This window comes from Athene cunicularia, assembly GCF_003259725.1.
Source record: "Athene cunicularia isolate RWA chromosome 21 unlocalized genomic scaffold, athCun1 chr21_part1, whole genome shotgun sequence".
In the NCBI taxonomy this organism is placed as follows: Eukaryota; Metazoa; Chordata; class Aves; order Strigiformes; family Strigidae; genus Athene; species Athene cunicularia.
In genome coordinates, this window is record NW_020799127.1 from 3,381,053 (window position 1) to 3,402,109 (window position 21,057).

A 21,057-nucleotide genomic window follows, 5' to 3' on the forward strand; every position below is an offset into this window, starting at 1 on the left:
CAGCTTGAGAAAAGTCCGGGGGGGATTTGCTGTGTGTAATGAAGACTTCACACCAGACTCGCTCACCTGGAAGAAGAGATGGGGCTCTGCCAAATCACAGGCAGCAGGTTTCAGAGCTGGGACCATCAGTGTTAGCGCCGGGGCTGAGCCAGCAGCCCTGCATGGGCAGGCTCCTGCAGACAGAAACACAATTCCTTCCCACCTCTGCCAGCTTGAAATGAATAGTGAGCAGCTGTCGCCCGTGTAATCCATCCTCTGAGCTGCTTCCCCTGTCCCAAACCCTTCCCCAGCCTGTTTTCGGAAAAGCTATGGAGACCCTACCCATCACTGCCTGTATCTGCAGCTGCCGTACCCATGGACACCCCTTTCTGTGGCCCATCCCCACATCTGGCAGCCCTGGGCACTCACCACTGCCAGGTGGTCCCACACTCCTGCAAAACACCCCTCTTCCGTGGTGCACAGACGCACACAGCTGCCGCCAGTGTGCGAGCAAGTGCCTGTTGTGCCTGCTCTTGGGGCAAGGGGCTGAATTTGTAGCCAAAGCCAAGCCCCTTCCAGCCTTGCCTGGCAATTTCCCAGCAGCAGGCTTGAGCATAAACCCTCCCCTACCTGCAATCCCCAACTTCTCATTAAAGGGACAATGTTCTTCCTTCCTGTTGATACTGTGTTTTTTTCTTACTCGCCAGACTGTGACCCTGAGCATTCCTGCTATTTATTACAACGGGGGTTTCACCAGTAACTTTGGCCTCATCTGTAGAAGTGTGGGCTTGAAAACAGGGGAGGTTTTTGCTGCCATGTGCTGTCGGTGCTGTCCTTCCCAGCAGCCTCATAGCTGGGTGCAGTGTGAGCACACTCAAATGAGAGGGTGTGAGGAGCAAACCTCACTCGGCACAGCTGCAAAGAGAAGTAAATGCCTGGGTCCTCCTGTCCTGCTGCTGGCCTCTGCGTGCATCGCTTCAGCGTGGTCCTGGGAGGTGCAGAGTAGCACTCTGCTGCTGCGGCACAGGACACTGAGACAAAACCTTGACCCGAAGTTCGTGGCAGGCACTGTGCATTGTGAGAAGCTGTAGTGCCACAGAAGCAGGCAGATGAATCCCCTTCTCGTGGAGTCAGTGTAGAAGTGCAATCTTCATGCACTGGAAGAAGCAGAGCACGGAGTGGAGGAGTAAAAGGCTTCCACAAAGCTTGGCTAAAGCTCCCGCTCGAGCCAGCCCTCTTGCAGACCTGTGTGGGATTCTGAGATGGCTTTTCCAGAGTGTCAGCTTTTCTGGATGTGGTAAGTTGGCTTCAAGGGGCCCAATTTCAGCAGCAGAAGCAATGTTGTGCATGTTGGAAACTGCGCTGTGGCCTCATCCCCACACGCAACACATCATCTGTCAGTGCCACTCTGGGCAGCACTACGTTTCATGCAACAGTGACATACTGATGAGTGAGGGGTCCAAACGTGCGAATGTCAAAATCTTTTATTTACAACAGTCTCCAAAAATCAAGGTACACTGAAAATAGTGAGGGTAGGAGACAACTTACAAAAGTAACACGCGTACGTTACATCAGGAATTGTGCTACATCACTCTGAGAACCGACACTCTAAGGTCTGCACGCGACGTGGTGAAACGAGAGTGCCCTCCCTCCCTCTGTCCTTGGGGTGCTCACACCTCCTCTTGGCTTTTGAACCATCCTCCCTCCGTTTGTTCTCTTCTGCTTCCCCCTGCAAACATTTCTCCTCATCTGGCTGTTAGTCTGGTCCTGGCCATCACCCTCCTGTCCCCTCCAGCCCAAAGGAGGAGCGGAAGAACCGAAAGCCAAACAGCCGAACAACTACATCCTCAAGATGGAGACAGACCTTGAAAGACTTTTAACTCTGGGACCCTGGGTACTAAGCCAGGTCAGAGCAGTCAGCAGAGGCCTTTGAAAAACCTGTGAACTATGGCTTGTGTGCTATCTGGGGTGAGGAGTGATTCTGGAAGAACTAACCAAGAGACTGTAAATTTGTCCTGCCTGGCTGCAAATCAATCAGCACAGCTTCCTTGGTGGACAGTGTGGGAGGATTTATACATGTCACAGGGTTAAATAAAAAGCCTTTTATAACCTTCCAGGAGGGCAAGCTGTTCTGGTAAGAAAATTCAGTGCAGGACAAGCTAAAAGAATTAGATGCTGTGACATAAAGCAACATCCCAGTTTGCTTCAGTAGAGACAAAGCCAGGGGTCTTTGGAGACCATTGCATCCAGACAGCCATAGGTCCCAGTAACTCTGTAGGAATGCCACATGTCCCCCTCCTTGGGGATACTTCTCAGGCTGCCTTTGCTCTGGCATAGTTTCAGACTCATCAGGGATCAAGAAACACAGCCCAGCTCAGCCACTGCTCCCCTTCCAGTATCTGCAGCCTGTGGAATTGCTGAGATCTGTGGCCAAACCCGATGTCCCAGTTGCTTGTACAGACCCCACGTGAACCCAGCACCTCAAGAGGCACCAGGACATAAGGAAACGGAGCGAGGAGGCCTGGGTCTGTTCCTTCCTCTGACACTGATCTTTACAAATCACATCAGCTCTGTCCCTCCTCGCTCCAAAGCTGATTTTGACACGGCTGGTGTGAGCAGATTCTCTCCCTGAGTGTCCACAGCCATGGGGAGCCTTGAACTCACTTGGCAGCTCCACTGAAGGCAAAGAGGAGCACCACCAGCTCTGTGCGTGTATCGCAGTGCACTTCTGCCACTGCCCTGGGCTGGCAGGGAGAGCTGCTGGTCGGGACAGGACCTGCTCCATTTTGTAGGAAACTGCAGAGTTTCAGAATGAACCCTAGCCTGAAACATTAATATCAGCTTCTCAGAATGTAACCCTCAAAACAGGATTTACCAGAAATAAAGGAGTGGGCAGTTAACAGAAATATTCCACTGCAGTGTGCTGTAACTGAGAACTCCTGTACATTTCTAATTGCAGCAAGATTGTTTTGAAATGGAAAATCGGAATGTTCCCTTCCAAGTAAGGCTGGTCTGCTGTAATCTACTGTTTAAAAACATCAAAACTGACAGCTTCATATGAAGCATTTTAACTCCCTAGCTTCCTCTGCGTGAGAAATTCTCCCTGAGACAATCTCCAGTCACTTTTAGTCCAGATTCTGTGAATACCTTAGGCACAAGCAGCTACCATGGAGAAGGCTGAACCTTGCTCAGCAAGACAACAGGGCCCAAGAGATGGTCTGGGCCACAGAGGAGTCATCAGAGAAAGACGATAGGCAGAGATGTGGGAGGAATTAATTTAGGGCGAGCATCTGCTCCTGGAACAGCACCAGGCAGGTGAGGCCTTGCTTTTTATTGCTACAAGCATCTGCCTTGGAGCACTGATTCCCAGCAGGGCTGTCAGGCCCACCTTTGCATTTGCTCAGATAAACCCATCCATTTTCTTACCTTATAATTTTATGAATATTTTCTAATCCCAAGGAGGATGCTGCCTACATGGAGATGGATGTACACATCTGCTACTGATTTATTGTCTCCACAGATGCTTGGGGAGATCAGGGCATTGTAAGTAATCTGGGGAAGGCTGGACCCTACCTCTAAGCCTCTCTTCATTCCACAGCACATGGAAAAAGCACCAGCCACCCTGACCACAGGGCTGTGCAGAGTGAAATGGTGATGGGGCAAATGTCTAGTTAAATCTCAAGTGTCATGACTATGTCTAATCAAGTTTTCAGGTTACCAATATCCAGTGAGTCCTTGCAGTGAAAAGCATCACCTAGGATCATCTCCTGGCTCTTCCACCATCTTACTACACCCTGGAGCAAGTTCCTCCTCCTCTCCTTGCTGGAGGGGCACAATGTCCTCAGTATGCCTTGTGAATCATCTGCTACAGCTCTGCACTTATCTCAGTCTCTCGTTTTTCTTTCCAAATCACTCCAGCCCTTGCTCTCCTGGTACCACTTTGGATGAACAAGGGCAAAGGTGATGCCCTGCTCCAGCTAGTGCCAGCCAGCCCTTCAGCACTCATGAGCCTGGGCTGGCCAGAGAGAAGGGCAGAAAGTGAGGGCTTGTCCTTTCCCCTGCCTGCTCCAGAAAACAGGACAGATCCTGTCAGGTGCCAAGAACTCTGTTATTTTTGTCTGCAGATCAGATGCTGCCAGATCAGACCCAAGAGACATAGAAAGTTTTCCACTACTTTGAAATTAATCTTTGCCTTCCAAGCATGGCTGAATGAACAGTCCCAGCATGGTGTGTCCAGAATCACTCTGGAGGTGTGGGGCTTACATAGCCTCTTTGTATTGAGCACAAACACCAGGAGTTTGAACTTTAAACTTTGCAGGATTCAAAGCACATCTGTGCCTTGTCTTAAAGGCCTTTCAAGGCTTCTTCATGCTCACAGAAGGAGGAACTTCCTCTAAGGGTGCATTCAGCACCTTATTCTCTTTGTCTGGTGACCTGGAAATACCCATCAGCTTAAATCACCCCAAGGAGGTTGAAGCATTAGCTAAATTCAGGTCATGCTGCCAGCCAGAGCATCCTTGGCAGCAGCACAAGGCATACCTTGACCCTCCCCTGCAGCACCCACACGGGTCTCATGGGGCTGCAAGTCATCAGCACACTGCCCTCTATGCTCGCTGCCACTTAGGAGTGCTCAGGGCACCACTAGTAATTAAATTTAGAGAACAGACATAGGGAAAAGCATGGCTTGCAGATCAATGTTGGGGTTGAAGTGTGCACAGCAGCCATCAAAGCAGCACAGCTTAAGGACAGTCAAAACCCCTTTCCAGAACCATTTATTCATGGGCACAGGGTTCATTACGAAAGAACTGGTGCAGATCAGAGGTACGTGCCAAGGAACATTTAACACTTTGCAGAAAGGGGTAACTCAGCTGCACCGTGGGATGGCGAGGAAAAAACAGGTCTGTTCTGCTCATGCTCTTACCACCCTCCCTGCCTGCACTAGAATTGCTCTGGATTTCCCCTGGCATCAGAGTCCTGTCCTGATATTCCTCTCTCCAGCTGATACCTTGGGGGAACCTTCTTAGGAATAAACATTTGATCCATGGATGACATGATGTAAAGGTGTAAGACTACCAGGGGTCAGAGGGAGGATACACTGAGCCAAGCAGAAGCAGCTGCTGGTCTGTCCAGCCGCAGAGTCCCCAGAACTTGGCTGGCACTGGGGATGGGCTTCCTGGCATTTCTATCTTAAAAAGGGGGTCAATCCAGATAGGGAACACAAAGCCATCACAGAGTCAGGATGGTTTCTGGCCACCCCCTTCTATTGGCAGCCCTGTAAATAATGTTTAATGCATCTCCCCGTGGGCCCAACCCCCCCCCTTCTGCCAAGGACCAGATGTGCTGCATATCAATGCGCACACTTAGCTATTTCAATTTTAAAAATATGATAGAATCAGTGATGCTTAAAATGTACTTGTTAATGGCACCAGTTTGCGATTTCATTTTACTTTAATATAAACCATCTGCTCTGAGCAGGCAGCGGCCCCAGGCTGAAACTCCACTGCCCTCGTGTTTCCACAACAGAGGGTGTCTCAGCTGCCTCAGAGGATGCACCACTGTGTATCCACGGATGCCACCAGGCAGGGGCTCTACCTGGCCCCAGTGGTGAGCCTAGCCTCAGCCTAAGAGCTGACTGCCATGACTAAAGACTCTGCAGGGACCTCAAGGCTGTTTTCTCTCCACCCTGAGGAGGGGAGGCAGTGACTGGTGAGGTGACACACTGAGCAGGAGGTGGGGCTGGGCATCATCACTGCCTTGGCCTCACTACTGCGATGAGTGAGAGGAGGGCTAGCCACCGAGGGCAGGGGCTGCATTCCTGAGGGCTGTTCACACACCCAGGAGATCCCAGCGAGAGGTGTGCTGTCCCTTCAAAAAGAAGAGGCAAGCTATGCGTCCCAAGGCTCTCCCTGAGTGAGGAAAGCAGGTCACTGCAGGTGCTGCCACCCCACATCTCTAGATTGGATCCCACAATGACACCCAGGAATGCTCCTGTGCAGCAAGTTCACTGCTGGTCTAGCTTGGGCAAGGCAAAGGGGTCCAGACAACGCTATTTCCCAGGCCTGTCCAACAGCTCACTGTTGCTTTCAAAGGCTCAGAAATTGAGGCACAAGCTTGGTGTGGGCATAGGACGTCACATCAAGAGTCACTGTTGCAATGCTGACGCTGGCCGAGGGGAGGGACAGAGGGAAGTGTTTTGAAAGGGAGCAGATGGCCTTCCCAACTTCTCCCCTTTTAGCTTTGCGGTTCCAGAAAGAAAAAAAGCAGCTGTTCATAAAAAAAAAAAAAGACAAAAAGAAAAGAAAAGAAGAAAAAAAGTGAGAGGAGACCTCCTCCCCTCCTAGTCATGGGCTGAGGTATTCCCTGGGCAGCCCTCACTGTCCGTCATCCATCCATCACTACCCAAAATAAATACAAGTTTCGAGCAAAACCCATTAGAAAATAAAGTGCATCTGGAGTTGAAAAACTTCTGGAAAAAAGGGATTTTTTTCCTCTTTTTTTTTCTTACAAAAAATATCCTTTAAAAAAAAAAGAAAAAAGAACAGGAGCAAGAGGACAGAGCATGTGGCTCTTGGCATAGGGTCTACATGGCTGTCCCATTAGTGAGAGGGATCTTAAATCCACTCTTCAGCAGGGCGAAGCAGATGCCCAGACCCAGCAGGCCAGCAAGCAGCACCCCCCCGACAGCCTTGAGGCAAGAAGTCCTGCTGCGGATGAAGGTGCCAGGCCCCATGATGCTCAGCAGGGCTGTGCTCACAGTCAGCGTGTACAGGATGGAGACTCCTGTGTTGAGGGCCACAATCTTCCCAAACTTAGCGAAAGGGGCAATGATGCAGAAGAACAGCGGGACGGTGGCAATCACTGTGGTGACGGCGCTCGAGACAATTGCCACACCCACGTGACGGACTGCTTCAATCGTCCTCCACTGGCGGCAGGCGGTGGGGTCCTGGCAAAAGGGACAGCAGTGTTAAGGGGGAGTGAGGACAAGCACATGGAGCTGCACTCATGTTTTAGCCTGTGAGATGGTGGCTTAGCTCATGGAGTCCTGGGCCAGGACAAAGATGCTACATGAGGGCAGATTGGACAGTCTGTGCAGTCTCCGAGCTCACTGGGCTAACAGCCATCAGGTTACAAGCCAGTAGAGGCAAAGTCTGCTGGTTTTTGTGCCTCCTTTCAGCCACGTCAGGCTGACTGCTGGGCCTACAGAACAGAGGCACTGCATGCAGACACTACACCCAGGATCAGAGATCCCCAAGCTTTTGTGGTCTCCTCTTTCCCGAAGGGGGAAAAGACGTTAACAAGTCCAGAGAAGACCTGGAGGTCCAGCACAGACTCTGCAGAGGTTACAGAATGAGTGTAGGGCCACGCCAGCACAAGCCTGTCTTCACTAGGACATGAAAAGGGGTTGCTCTGGACATAGCTGTGGCCAGTAAGAAAGGGACAACCATACAGGTTGGGCCCTCAGCTGGGTACACAAGCTCATACCAGTCTCTGACCAGTCAGTGGGACAAGCAGCAAGCGTCCCAGGCAGGCTGGGAGGGTGGCAAGACACATCCCCCCTTGCCCGTCAGGCCTTAGGTCCTGCAGCACAGCCGAGTGGCACAGAGGGCATGAAGGGAATGAAGACAAGGCTGTAGGAAGGAAACAGCTCACCTCTGCCTGGTGTAGTGGCAGGTTTTCCCCTGCCAGCAGGTAGCCCTCCACCAAGTGCACACAGTAATCGACAGAGGAGCCAACAAGGATAGAGAGGGAAATGGCTTCCACAGCTCCCATTTCCCAGCCAGACCAGTACATGATGGTCACCACCAAGCAGACCACCCCTGTGTGAAGAAGGTCACGTTAGGCAAATTTAAAGGACTCTGGGCCTGCTGCCCAGGCCCACTGACAGACAGAAGTCACTCGCTGGCAAGTTGGGGATCTTCCCCAGCAGGTCTGCACACTGGCCAGTCTGCATCTGGTACACACTCCCTCCTGCCCACAGAGGAAAACACTTCCCTCACCCTCCCTTGCCACAGGGACCATTCAATGAGGTAGTAAGACCTGCTGGGGATAGTGAAGCACCTAGTAAAATATTAGGCAAATTGAGAGACTGAAGCCAATCTAGTCTAATGCTTCCTAAATGAATCTAAGCCCAGGCAAGTGTGCATGTGTGCACACAGGCACTACAGGGAAGAGGGCCCTTTGTTTTGCTTGCTGGAGTTACACACAGGCTGAGCACATACACAGGTTTTTCTTAAAGGCAAGAGTGATGTTTGTTTGTGAGTCATGTGTGGGAGACTAAGTGGTTTTAAAATGATAGATTTGATTTTTCAACTGAGAAGTTTAGCAACACACTTAGACCACGATATCGTCAAATCACCAGCCAGGGAAAGGGAACTATTTACAAATTTGCTTCAAATACTAACAAAACCGCTAAAATATTCAGCTTTTAAAATCTCCCACTGCTTGGAAGCAGCAGCCATGGTGCAGATCCTTGGGAAGTAATGCAATTGTTATTCAGAGCATGTGGGACTTAATCACATTATTATACATAACAGGCAGGGATGGCATTTGTGTAGCTAAAACCCTTATTTAAACAAATAGAAGGGATTGGTAGATAAAACACACTGGGAATTAGACACACAAATCTGCTTTCCCAGTGAGGTTCCTGTGCATTCATTAAGAGTTCCTCCCAATCACCTAGGTGTATCAGGACTGGCTCCTGGAAAGCCAAAAGGGTTTACACAGAGTAAGAGCAATTCAGTTCAAATCACCAGAGACTCAGCAGTGCCACAACCCACCAATTTCAGACAAAGGGAGAGTCTGACACTTTGGAATTGGTATTTTTACCTAAAATGCTGAGCAGCACTGGCAGCAGGAGGAGGATGTGAGTGGTAAACACCGCCACTGCAGCCACACAAATAATCAGCGAGAGGACGAGACCGTACAGGGCACTCTGCACTCCTGCAAGAAAAGAGCCAGATAATTTGACTCCTGGAAGGTGACAGCTGGGATGAGAAAGGCACCATGTCCCTGCTGGACACAAGGCAGGCAGGGACTCACAGTAGGGGAGATGGGAAGGGGAAGCTGAAAGTGGAAAGTGGGTGATCAACTTCTTGCCTCTCCCATCAGCGGGGCAGAGTCCCTTCCCTTCTCTATTTCCCTGGGCTCTGCCTAGGGTTTTTACAGTCTATACTGCTTGGGGCAGAAACAGGCTCTAGGAGTTTGCACAGCAATGGTAAGGGACTGAAGATATAACACGTGCCCATCAGATGGGACACAGTGTGCTGTGAAGATGTATCAGAGCGTGGGCTCCTCAGGGAGAGAAACTTGGCAGTCACTTACCTATAATCTCCATGAAGATCTGCTTCCAGTGCTCACACGTCTGGAAACCATGCCGGAGAGCAGAGCCCTCTGGGAAGAGCTGGAGTTGCTGCTGCAGGAATGTCTCCCATTTCAGATAGTCAGCATATGTCTGGAAGGAAGATTTCCCTTTGTAGGTTGTCTGTAACAAGATGAACATGTTATTCTCCTGTCCTGCTCTTTGGGGAGGGGTATGCATGACAAGGGAAGAGGTAGAACAAGCCAGCTGGAGTTGCAGTACCAGGCAGAACTGGCAGTGGCAGATGGGCAAATCTGCCACCAGCTCTTCGCCTGATCTCTTGCACTAAGAGTGAGCTGTGGCATAAGCAGCCAATTCTAGCAACCCGTGAGTGCAGGCTGCAAAAAGGCACAAACACTAGCTAACACTGAATTATGGCTGCACATGAAAGTGGCCAGTGCAGAAAGAGCAGAGCTAAACCCTCAGAAGAAGAAACTCACAAAAGGTAGTTGGCAATGCCATGTGCTCACCGATTCAAATGCCATGGAGATCCACTGCACCTTCCCGTCCTTCACCCCCACTGCCCCATGAGAGAGCTGTCCGGGCAGCAGGTTTGGCTCAGGGATGTTCTTGCACTCAGGGTGCAACATCTGCAGAAAGGAGGAGATGCTGTAACCTGGAAAAACAGAAAGAGCAAGGGATGGAGGATAGGACAGGGAGCAAGGGGATAGCACACTGGAGCAAGGGAAGAACAAAAACCAAGAGAAAGCTGAAGGGCCCATTTGACAGCAGTTGCTTCCCCTGCAACTCTGACTTGCCAAAGCCCTTGAGGTCTTGGGACCAGAGCCCTCAGCTGCTGCAGGCCCGAAAGGGCACTCTGTGCCATCAGCACTGGGCAGACACTGCCACCGCTCTTTGTCCCCAGCTGCCAGGAGGCAGTACAAACAGCAAGTGCTGAGGAGCTGCCTGCCTGGCCTGGCAGAGATTCTCTCCGAGCATGAGTTTGGCTTTTGGCCTGAAGTCAATATACAGTTCCTAGACACAGCTCCACAACCTTGTGACCTCTGAAGTTGGAAGACACAGTCACTGGTTAGGTTTGTGAAGCCACAGGGGCAGTGAGCAGCCTCATCACAAGGAGATTAGGTTTGATTTGCTGGTTATTCAGGAGCTAAGAAGATATCTACTGGTCCAAAAGATTGTAAGCAATACCCATGACTGGAAAAAACAGATGCAATTCTGTTATCTTCATGGGATTAAATCCCAAAGAATATGCCCAATGCCTCTGAAGTTAAGAGACCATTTCTCTTTCATCCCAGAAAGCATGACCAGGGGCATGTTCTAGAAGGATAAAGTTGCCTTGGGAAGAAAATGGAGGCAGCAAGAAGCAGCCACCTTTCTGGCTTGGTGTTGAGGACCCCAGCTCAAACACTGCTACAAGCAGAGCTACAGAACAGGAGCCTGATGTTCCTGTCCCACTCACTGTGTATTTCTCATCCCCAAAACAGTTGGCACAACACATGGAAGCATGAGGTGAATGGCCCATGGAGATGGGAGCTGTGACTCAAGCCAGGTGGAAACAGGCAGAGCTGTGCAGCCAGGTCAGGAAAGCTGACTGCTGAGAAACACCTCTCCTCCCTGCACTGCCTGCATTGGTCATTGACTGGTACCTCCCTTTCCCTTCCCTGCTTCACCAATCTGGGATCCGAAAGCTGAAAAGGAGCCCTTAGGAGCCAAACTCCTCAGACTGGAGGGTGAAAAATCAGTCTCCACCCAGGGACCCAGGATCTCCCCACGGACTCTGACGCTGGCCTTAGTCCCACCTACCAGAGGGCAGGCACTGAGCCCCTCCCGGCTTCACCAGCTCGGTGTTGCTGGCGATGGCTTTGCAGAGGCGGCACAGGTTGCCAATCTCTTTGAAGAGGTCGAAGCTGTCATCATAGATAACGCTGCCCTTTCACAAGGAGACACAACAATAAGAGCATCACACGTGAGGTGTACATACAGCAACTGGCACAAGAAGGCAGATGAGTCCTCTCCTGTCTACACAGCCTGGGACTAGGTTATATGGTGGAAAAACCCACCAGATAATCAAGGAAGAAACTACATACCCTCCCCATCTCCCATTCAAAAAAAAAGAAAAATACAAGTCAGTCAGGCAGTATGACAGAAGCACTGATTAATGGAATAGCCACCATGCCATGCCCAAAACCATTAGGGGCTGCCTAAGGAGCAGCTCTGAATCCCTACCAGTGCTCAGCACGAAACTCCAGCTTTTTGCCCACTCCATTGCCTGCACTTTGCACTGCCCCCTCCAGAGGAAACAGGCAAAAACTGATTCTGCACAGTGCCCCCTGATCAGAACAGCAGAAAGCTGAAGTGCATCTGCCAAGTGACCAGTTAAGCATAATTTTTCTGGGGAAAGGCAGTGAATGTGTCAAGGTATCAGATCTGGGAGATAAGCTGTTCCTGGAAAAGTCACATTTAATAACTTTTCCCTGGAGTAATTCATTTGTATATTTTTCATGTTAATATTTCATAACAAGATGATAAACAATTATATAAAAAAATCAGTTCCCTGTATCTTGAATTTGTAGTGAGATTTTCATACTGAGCTCAAGATGTGTTTGCTTCTAAAATCCTCAGGAAATCCAGATTTAGACTCAAAATTAGAAGGTTAGATATTGCACTCAGAAAGGGATTTTCTGAAAAGCCTGAAGTGATTTCAGTAAGGGCTTTCTGATCTCCATTATTTGTGAATTTGCTAAAACAGAAATGTACTTTTGGCTCATCACAATGCTACCATCTCTGCTATTCCATCTGTCTAGGCTGCTGGACCAAACTGCCTGGGCTGTGGGATTTACTAAACACCATCCAGGGAGATCATCCTTCACTCGTCAGCCCCCAGCATGCCTGTCCAGCACGCCACAATGTGTGTACCATGTCTCCGATGACGTGGTTGTCCGGGCGTCTCGTGCGATTAACACCTCTGATACCAAACACTACAAACACCATGGCTCCCGTGTCCACCAGTGGCCGCACCGCTGGCTTCCCGCAGCCCGTGTTCATGCAAGGATTAAATCCAGAAGTGGCTGAGAGCTTTGCTTTGGGTGCTGCTGTCAAATACAGAAGAGAGGTTGGTTACATCAGAGGGCAGCGAAAAAAAGGTCTGACTCTCTGGACCCAACAGCCAGACACGGCTGACCAGGTCCTCGACAGCTTACCTTTCTCACTGGGAACATAAAGGATGCCTTTGGTGGGTCCATCTGGGCTGGAACTGAGAAGACAGCCAGGAGGTGCTACACACACTCGGCCATGGTAAGGGGGCTTGTGCGACTGGGCAAAATACAGTTTCCTGTGCAGCAAAGAAAGTTTGTTATGGGGGACCAGAGGTAGCAAAGATGATGTGTCCAAAGCATTACATGAAAACAGATTGTTCTCAGGGACAGAAGGAAAGGAAAAAGGTGAGCGACTCTGGACCTGTCCCTAGCCATCACATACTCTGTGCTGCTTGTTCGGCCCAAGAGTTCAGGTGGGTAAGGGCAAGACCAAGCTCAGCAATATCTTTTTGCCATCCAAAGAAGGCCCCAGTCACAGTCCTGCCTTTGGCACATTAATGATGCCATGGGCCTACAAAATAACTTCGCAAAGATGGGGCACACGTGCAGCAAAGCAAGTCCTAGGGCTGTGGATGTCACCACTTGGGGACAGGACTGGCTCTGGGCACCAGGCATCCCATACCAGCCACTCAGCTGTGATGTTTTTGCTGCCTGGCCCTGAGTGGGTTTTGGATGGTTACCGTGTTCGCTGCTGCTCCTTGGCGGCCACGTAGAAACTGAAGTCGAACTTCCAGCCTCTCTTGGTGTCACAGGACAAGGTGGTCATCATCCACTTCCTGGGGCTCGTCTGCTTAAGCAGCCCTACTGTGGACACACAAGCTGTCAGCTTCCTGGTGAAGTTACCGAAAGGCGCTCTATACACCTAAGCAATGAATTAATGAAAACAGACACTTAACTCCACAGGGTTGCAGCCTGTTGCACATTAGCATCACACACTCCCCTCCTCCCTGAGCACTGGCACAGCCACACAGAATGAGCACTGAAGGCACGAACCCAGCCAACCCCTCCTCTGCCTCCTTCCCATGGTTGGCCAGCATTTGATGGGGTCCCTCACCACCCCCATTCTCCGTGGATAGTGCCTGCTCTGTCCAGGGTGAGGGACATCTGAAAGCCAGTCCTCCAGGGACTGCACGTGTCCAAGCATTTGGCCTGTGCACAAGCAGTGTTGCCTGCTCGCCTGTGTCTGTGGATGGACAGAGCGAGGCAGTGGGAATCCAGCTGTCTCAGTAGCAGTTTCTAGTTAGAATGAGCTCAGCTGACAATGCCAGGCCTCATCTGATCTCCACAGACACCCACACTTCTGCTCCCGTTGCTAACAGTCACACTGCAACAGCAACAGATACGTATTGTGGCACTATGAGGCATAGTCTTTAACAATGCCAGGCACAGTGCCCTCCGTGTTAGCTACCTTACTGCAATGCCCTGCAAACTTCACCCCGAGCTACCTAGGATCCCATGGAGAGACAGGAGGAGGCTCTTGTGCTCACCTGTTGAGTGCTGCACTCTTGATAGAGGGGTCCAACATCTCTGGACTGACTCACCTGGAATGAAGGCACCTCCCCGTCTCCCGGTGACACCATCTGCCAAGGGGCAGGGACACTAGCATTGAGAGAGAATCTGTAGATGGCTGGTCTTCCCTTGCTTCTGGACTTGGAGATATACACAGTCCCCTGGAGATCTGAAGAAAACAGAGCACATGAGGGCTGGCAGTACCTTTCAATCAGCAAATCCTACAGGCATGGACAACAGCAAAGGAGGGTTCTTCTTGTCTGCTATCTCCTCTGGGGCTGCAGGAACAGCCTCTGCCTTCTAGAAGCACAGCACACCTTCCAAAGGTCTTCACAAATATATGTGGAGCTGCAGTAATTCCTGACTGACTTATTGATTCATGTCATCTCGGGACCTGGCCCAATAACTCTTTTTATCCTCAACATCCTCATGGTCTGTCAACGTGGCTGTGACACAGGACTGGGATACAAAAGCTCTGAGCTCCTAGCCCTGTCCTCAGAGCAGAGGTATTTGTCACTAGACTGTACCATTGCTTGGGTTATAGAACCATGTCCTAGAGAGCAGTGAGCATTCAGGGGAAGGGGGACTGTAACACCCCTGACATCCAGCACCAAGCTAGGGCTCCGCGGGGCAGGGCCTGAAGAGCATTATTCCCCATCAGCTGTTCAGAGACCATATGATTTAGTTTTCACCTGAGAGGATCCTTGAGCCCCGGACCCAAGCATGATTAGAGTCATCATGCCCCACTTACCTTGCTGCCCTGTATCACTTATGCTCCCTTTGCTTCCCCAAGGTGACCCTGAGCCCCTCTTCTTTTTTTCCAAGGAGGTTCGGATGTTGTTTTGCAAACTGTGGGGCTTTTCCTGAAACAAACCTGTCCCACAAGGTTAGTCAGGGAGGAGAGAGTGAATGGTGTGACCAGAGACCTACTGGCCCTGCACACACCACGGACTCTGCTATTGAACACCAAAGCCTAAGCAGGGAACACAGAGCCACAGCCCCCCAGCTGGTCACTGGCATGTGACCAGCACTTACAAGTAAAAATAAGTCACTTTTCATGGACAAGAAAGGAATTACTCCAGCAGAAACACTCAGACAATTCCCAGTTAATGCAGGAACTCAAAATACTCCTATGAGCAACTCAACCATCCCGCTCCCAACACGCATCTCCCTTCAGTAGGGTCCATGCAATGTCCCATGAGGTATTTGAACAATGTAGGCCTCTACCTCACATTTCAGCTCTTTCAGCTCAAGACTTTATGCCAGGCTGCACCCACCATGGTCTGGGGACCAGCACTCTCACCTGAGCAGGTAATGCAGGAGATGCCTTCAGCACTCAGGTTGTATTTCAGGTCCAGCAGCACCTGGATGTTAGTGTCTGGCCGGAACAAGACTGGAGCACGGCTAGCTGGATGGAGGCGGCTAGCAAAGAATATGGACAGGAGCAAAACAAGGAGAAAGAGCCCTGCAAGGAGAAGCCCAGGTAAGCGTGTGGGACCCTACATGCATCTTGCACTTAGGACACAGACAGCAGGGGTATGTCAGAAAGATGGTATTTTCAACAAGAAAAAAAAAAGCCCCTAAAACACAGTGGCAGCTGGGCTTTCTTGTAATGAGCCCCACGCCTGGAAAAGCCCCTCAGGACTTGCCATTTCAAATCTGAGTGAAAGGAGAGGGATGGAGAAGTCTCAAGAGTTCCTCGTGCAGTTCCCTTAGGGACTGACTGTTCTGGAGACACTCTTCCACTGAATTAGAAGCCATCTACTATGTCCCTTTTCTTAATATTGTCACTAATAATCCAGGCTTGGGGACTGATTGAGATGCTGTCAAACCCCCTAAAATCCATGCAGATGGAACACCCCCCAACCCCCTTCTTTCTTACCCACAATCACCCATCTGCTCTTCACTGCAGACCACAGCACCCAGTGTTCCAGCAGCTCCTGCAGATGAGTTATCAAGTGACCCCGGTTGCTCTTCTCTGCAGGGAGCTGCAGATTTTCTGGCATCACAGATACCAAGGGGACATCCCCCATTTCCAGGGAGACTAGAAACAGAGAGAAATCAAAGGCAGTCTCAGTGCTCAGTGTCATGAGTGTCTCTCACAGCTTTCTGCTCGCCTTTACAAAAAACTTCTGCAAGGTGCTGTACAACTCACTCAAGCTAAAGAGATGGGAGTAAGACCCAGGCACAGGTAGTGACTTCCCAGGATGTCACAGGAAGCATCTTTGTCAAGGCACTGCCACGTGACAGCTACACTTCTAAATCCACAGCTGAGCCCAAAGCCCACGCTTCAAGCTATTCTTCCTCCACCACATCCCACTAACATTGTCTGTAAGGTCACAGGGACACTCTGTGCTTCTTGGGCCAGGCTGGACAGGGCTTTGAGCAACCCGATCTAGTGGAAGGTGTCCCTGCCCATGGCAGGGTGACTGGAACCAGATGACCTTTAAGGTCTTTTCCAACCCAAACCATTCTATGATTCTATGAAAATTTGTCCCCGTCACACTATGTGTTACAGCTGACCTCTACCCGACTGCAGCCTAGCTCCTAGCTGATCTCTCTACTCCAGCTCAGGGGTGCCTAGGGAACTGTCCTCTTCTCTACGGGTGAGAAGTGGGCACTTGTTGTAGTGGTGTCCAAGCGTGCCTGGCACGCTGTACAGCTGACCCACAAACCATGCTTAGTCACCGAATGGAACAAGCTGCTTTGGTTCTTCACAAGTTACCTAATGCCCAGGGGCCCCTGGAGAAGAGCATCCTGCTGTTTACTCTGCTCGAGGGAAGGGGCTATTTCCATACATTACCATTGCATGTGGTTCTGGCACACTAAGGAGACAGCTCTTGCAGCACAGCGCCAAAGCTTAGCTGTCTGCTTATCAAAGGCAGCACAGAGCCTACTCTGCAGGGAGGGGGTCTGCACACTGCTGTGGGATTGACGGGCTCTCAGCCATTGATCCATTTGCCTCCAGCTCCAGTTTGCTGTTAGGCGTGAGAGCTACTCACTGCCCAGACTGCTTCCGATGGGGGTTTTAAAAGGAAGAGAGCCCAGCAAGTTTTAAAAGCCAAGTACAACAGAGCATGACTCTGTAAGCACCCTTATCTTCAATCAGGGCTAGAAGGATTATCTCCTGCTAACAACAGATACAGAATTTCTGGACTCTTTCTCTAGATTGCTTGTGTGGTCTCAGGCAAGTCACTGCCCTCTTCTTGCCATGATGGAGGAGATACTCTGAGGAGGTGATGCTGGAGAATAACAAAGCATTCTCTTGCCTGCTTCCCAAATGCAGTGCTCTGAACAGCAGGGAAGTGGGGAAAACTCTTTACTCAAAGGTGAGCTGTCTTGGTGCTACAGATTAGATGGTTCATGGCTACATCCATGTCACAATCAGTGATTCCAATCAGAAAGTACAATCCACATTAGACCCAAGAGGATTAGCAAAGTAGTTAGAAAGTATGTACTGACACAGCTGAAGATCTCAAAGCATCTTACAACCATGAATGAGTTCAGACTCCTACAACCTCCTGTGACAGCACTATCTCCAGCTTAAATTAGGGAAACCGAGGCATGGATGAGTAGCAGGGACAGGAAGAACTGCAGGATGAACAGGGCAGTGCAGCCCCCCTGAAGGCACCATGCAGCAGGCACGTACCAGGCTCCTCCTCCACGCTGAGCAGCAGGATGTCATCATCAAGATAGGGAAGCGTCTCTCTGCCTGCTCTGGAGGCGGACTCCGAGGCAATGAAGAGATCTTCAGCCAGGTGCAAGGCACTCTCTTTGGTGCACTTCTGACTACAGCTGGATTGGAGCAGGGAAGGATACAAAGCCATGAGTTTTAAGCCACATACTCTGCAAAGAGTTACCAGTGGGCTCCTTCAGTGACAGGGAAAGCAGCAACAGCCTGCTCCAATTACTTGGCAAGACAACAGGCACTGCCATGAGCAATTTCCATTGCTAAGTGCTGAGAGGTCAGGGGCTGAGCAGGCTGGGCTGGATACACAGAGCAGGACTGAGCCATGAGCACTGGGCACCGAGTGACAGGAGATTCAGCAGTTCATCTCCCTGCTAATGAATTAAATCAGGCCAGGTCATCTGCACTGCTAAAGAGCGGGGGGAAAAGGGAAACGTGCTGACTTTCAAATACAAATCTGCATGCCCTGCTTGTGCTCACAGGCAGGAGCAATGTCGATCTGTCTGCCTTGCGGGGCTTGTGTCTCCACAGCTTGAGGATTGAGCTGTGCAGTAAGTGCTCTGAGGACACAACCGGCTCCAATACTCCATGGGATTCAGCAAAGAGGTATGACTGGCACAGCAGAGGCTGGCTCCTGGCCCTGTGTACACTGGGGGGAATGGGACTGCAGCCTGGCCCTTCCATTTTGCTCCAGTCTGGAATGGCAGAAGTTAAATTTCCCTTCTGTTAGAGATTAACAGGGAATGGTGAAGCCAAGTTGCCTGAGTGAGATGAGGATAACTGAGAGGATAGGGCAGGGATTTGCACGCTGCCTTGGCCATGAGTTCCACAACAACTTCCCACCCACACAAGGAGGCTCCAGGGCTCACCTGGTTTGGCAGGAGCTCTCTAGTGGGGACACATAGAGGGTCCATATTCCAAGAGCAGCTGGCATGGTGAAGAGCACAGCTACCCAGCAGCAGGACACAATCAGGGACATGAAGAGTCCAAAGTCATGCACAGCTGGGATCTACATGAAGAGAGAGAACACAGATCAACTGGAGAAGGAGACCTGGGGACACACCAGTCTAGAAAGGTATCTGGAGGGACCTGAGCATACCACACGCTGACCTCAGTCACAGTAGTCAGCAAACCTGGTAGGCAAAGAGCCAAGCCAGAGCCTGACAGCCACAGGATCCTGTTTGACCAGTGGCTCAGGAAATACTGCCTTGGATGCTGATACATGCAGTGTCCACTGCCTTAGAGCAGGCAAGGGACAGCCCTCTAGAGCAAGCAAGTCCGGCACAGCTCTGTGCTGGAAGAGAGGCCAGAAGGATGGTGCTGGCAGCTTTCCCCTCTATTAGGCCCTCTGGCAGAAAAGGAAAGCCCCAAATCCCAAAGCTGCAGTGTACCTGAGAGAAGATGTTGGCAGCATATGCTGCAGCCGTGGTGAGGGAAGTGAAGAAGGTGGCCTTCCCTGCTGTCTGGATAGTGTGGATCATGCGCAGCCGCAGGTCCTTGAGGTGGGTGGCTTGGCGGTAGGTGTTGATGAAAACAAAGACATCATCAACCCCTGGGAAAAGAGGGGGGAGATTTTGATACTCTGTTCATAGGAGAGACATGCTAAAAATCCAGCTTCCCCTCAACATCTGACATGTAAATAGTGAACTTACAGGTAATGGAGGGAAAGGGCTGGAAAATTCAATCTGCATCGGCCACCATCACCTTTCTCTCTCCTGCAGGCAGGAGTTATGGCAAGGCAGCACACGTAGGTTTTGAGTAAAGACGTGCTTACCAATCCCCACAATGACAAAGGCAGCCACACCATTGAGTATACCCAGGTACTGGATCCCAAATACAACATGGTACAGGAACAGAGCCACCAGGCAGCTCAGCCCAATACTGGCAATGCCGAAGAATGACAGGAACACTACAGGAGGAAAGGAACATGTCAAAAATAGCACCGCTGGCCATCCCCTGGGAGAAGAGACACCTCACACCTGCCCTGTTGGAATACTGTTTCCCAGGAGTGTGTGGGTGGCAAAGAATAGCTCGAGGCTGCAAGAGTACTGCTTGCAGACCCCTTCCCATGAGGCCCATCCATTAAATTACATCAGCTTTACACCAGCATTAGTAAGATGGAATTTGCATCTTATTCCTGTTTTCCTGTGAGCCTTCCCCCAACCCTGCCCACAAATCTCTGCTCTGGAGAATCAGACTTGCACGACCTTCTGCACGGTGCTGTGTGAGGGCATGAGAGCCTCTCCTGGGGCTTGCACGGGCACAGGGTGTTACGGCACATCTGGATTTCTGTGGGAGCAGGGCAGCTGTGACTACAACCTACCTGAGCAGGAGGTGAGGATGTAGACCAAGACAGCTATGCAGCTACTGCTGATGAAGGCCAGCAACATGTCATTGTTGAAAGTCCTCCTCACTTCATAGTCAAACAAATCCGTCCCTCCATACAGCACCTGGACTTTGCTAGGGAGGGAAGAAAGGAAGGAAGGAAGGAAGGAAAGGGAGTAGGTCGAGTGTAAATGGAGCAGAGCAAGGGGATTTAAAGCACAATGTCTCCTCCCAAGCCAAAGAAGGTCACTGCTCTAATAAACTTGGCAGTTCTCTGAGAAAACAGCTCAGAGTGGTGAGTGTAGGTTGAACAAGATTGCTGCTGGAGGTGAAGTTCACACAAGAAGGGAGAAAAATAAAACAGCAGGTCTAATATTTTTAAAGTTCCTCCAGTGCATGGTGGGTCTTTGGCACTAATAGCTCCTGAAGTCTCCAAAGCCAATTCCATCTGGAATCCTAATCATTGCTTATTATATTAAGCACAAAGGTAATAACCAGTGGATACAGGCACGGCGAGAGCTTATCAGAGACCATATGATTTACCAGCTTCTCCTGGAAGCTGGCTTTGAGCAGAAGTAATCCAAAATAATTTAACCAGGAGTATTATAACACTGCACCATAGGAGGCTATCAGGAACCCAAGCTTCAGAACTGAGCCTTGCCCCAATTCTCTCTGCTTCCCCCAACTACAACCCACTCTGCCAGCCCATTGCTGCGAACGCTCTGTGGCTGCCTGCTTTCAGGGCTGACAAGGGCTGGCTGCGTTTCACTCTGAAGATCAGTATCTCCTCATTCTGGGAGCTACCGACATTCAGAGCAGTAGAGAGGGGGACACTAAGAAGCTACACTGACACTGGGACTCCTCTGCTTCCCTCAGCTGTCTGGATACTGGGCTACCCTTTTAGCTCTATTTTACTATCTTCCTCTCACAAGCACTGAGCAAATCTCTATTCAGCCAAAGTCACACAGACCTGGTGGTGAAAAAAGCCTGCGTTTCCTGAAACTCCCATTGCCACCTCTCTGTACCAAAGAACGAACGCTTCTGGAAGGAATTACACTGGCATGAGCAAAAGCAGAATTGGATCTAGAGGTTGATGTCTTGAGTAAGGACCATTTCACCTCCTGCATCAGACCAAATGGGCC

General features: G+C 50.5%; 1 protein-coding gene across 3 annotated transcripts in view; it reads right to left on the bottom strand.

The window, feature by feature from the left end:
* Positions 1-1,451: 1,451 nt before the first annotated feature.
* Positions 1,452-21,057, bottom strand: part of DISP3 (dispatched RND transporter family member 3) — a 42,023-nt gene continuing 22,417 nt past the window's right edge. For 2 of the 3 annotated variants that reach the window (XM_026862641.1, XM_026862643.1), the window contains exons 4-21: positions 19,914-20,050; positions 19,365-19,499; positions 18,982-19,142; positions 18,460-18,599; positions 17,552-17,697; positions 15,785-15,946; positions 15,206-15,367; positions 14,654-14,776; positions 13,935-14,071; positions 13,074-13,255; positions 12,499-12,629; positions 12,215-12,390; positions 11,102-11,228; positions 9,808-9,953; positions 9,301-9,460; positions 8,806-8,919; positions 7,630-7,796; positions 1,452-6,922 (exon numbers count right to left, since the gene is read on the bottom strand). In XM_026862641.1, the coding sequence (XP_026718442.1) occupies positions 6,560-6,922; positions 7,630-7,796; positions 8,806-8,919; positions 9,301-9,460; positions 9,808-9,953; positions 11,102-11,228; positions 12,215-12,390; positions 12,499-12,629; positions 13,074-13,255; positions 13,935-14,071; positions 14,654-14,776; positions 15,206-15,367; positions 15,785-15,946; positions 17,552-17,697; positions 18,460-18,599; positions 18,982-19,142; positions 19,365-19,499; positions 19,914-20,050 (2,869 nt within the window). In that variant the 3' untranslated portion in view covers positions 1,452-6,559. The remainder of the gene's footprint in view (positions 6,923-7,629; positions 7,797-8,805; positions 8,920-9,300; positions 9,461-9,807; positions 9,954-11,101; positions 11,229-12,214; positions 12,391-12,498; positions 12,630-13,073; positions 13,256-13,934; positions 14,072-14,653; positions 14,777-15,205; positions 15,368-15,784; positions 15,947-17,551; positions 17,698-18,459; positions 18,600-18,981; positions 19,143-19,364; positions 19,500-19,913; positions 20,051-21,057) is intronic. The other variant, XM_026862642.1, reaches the window with a different exon arrangement.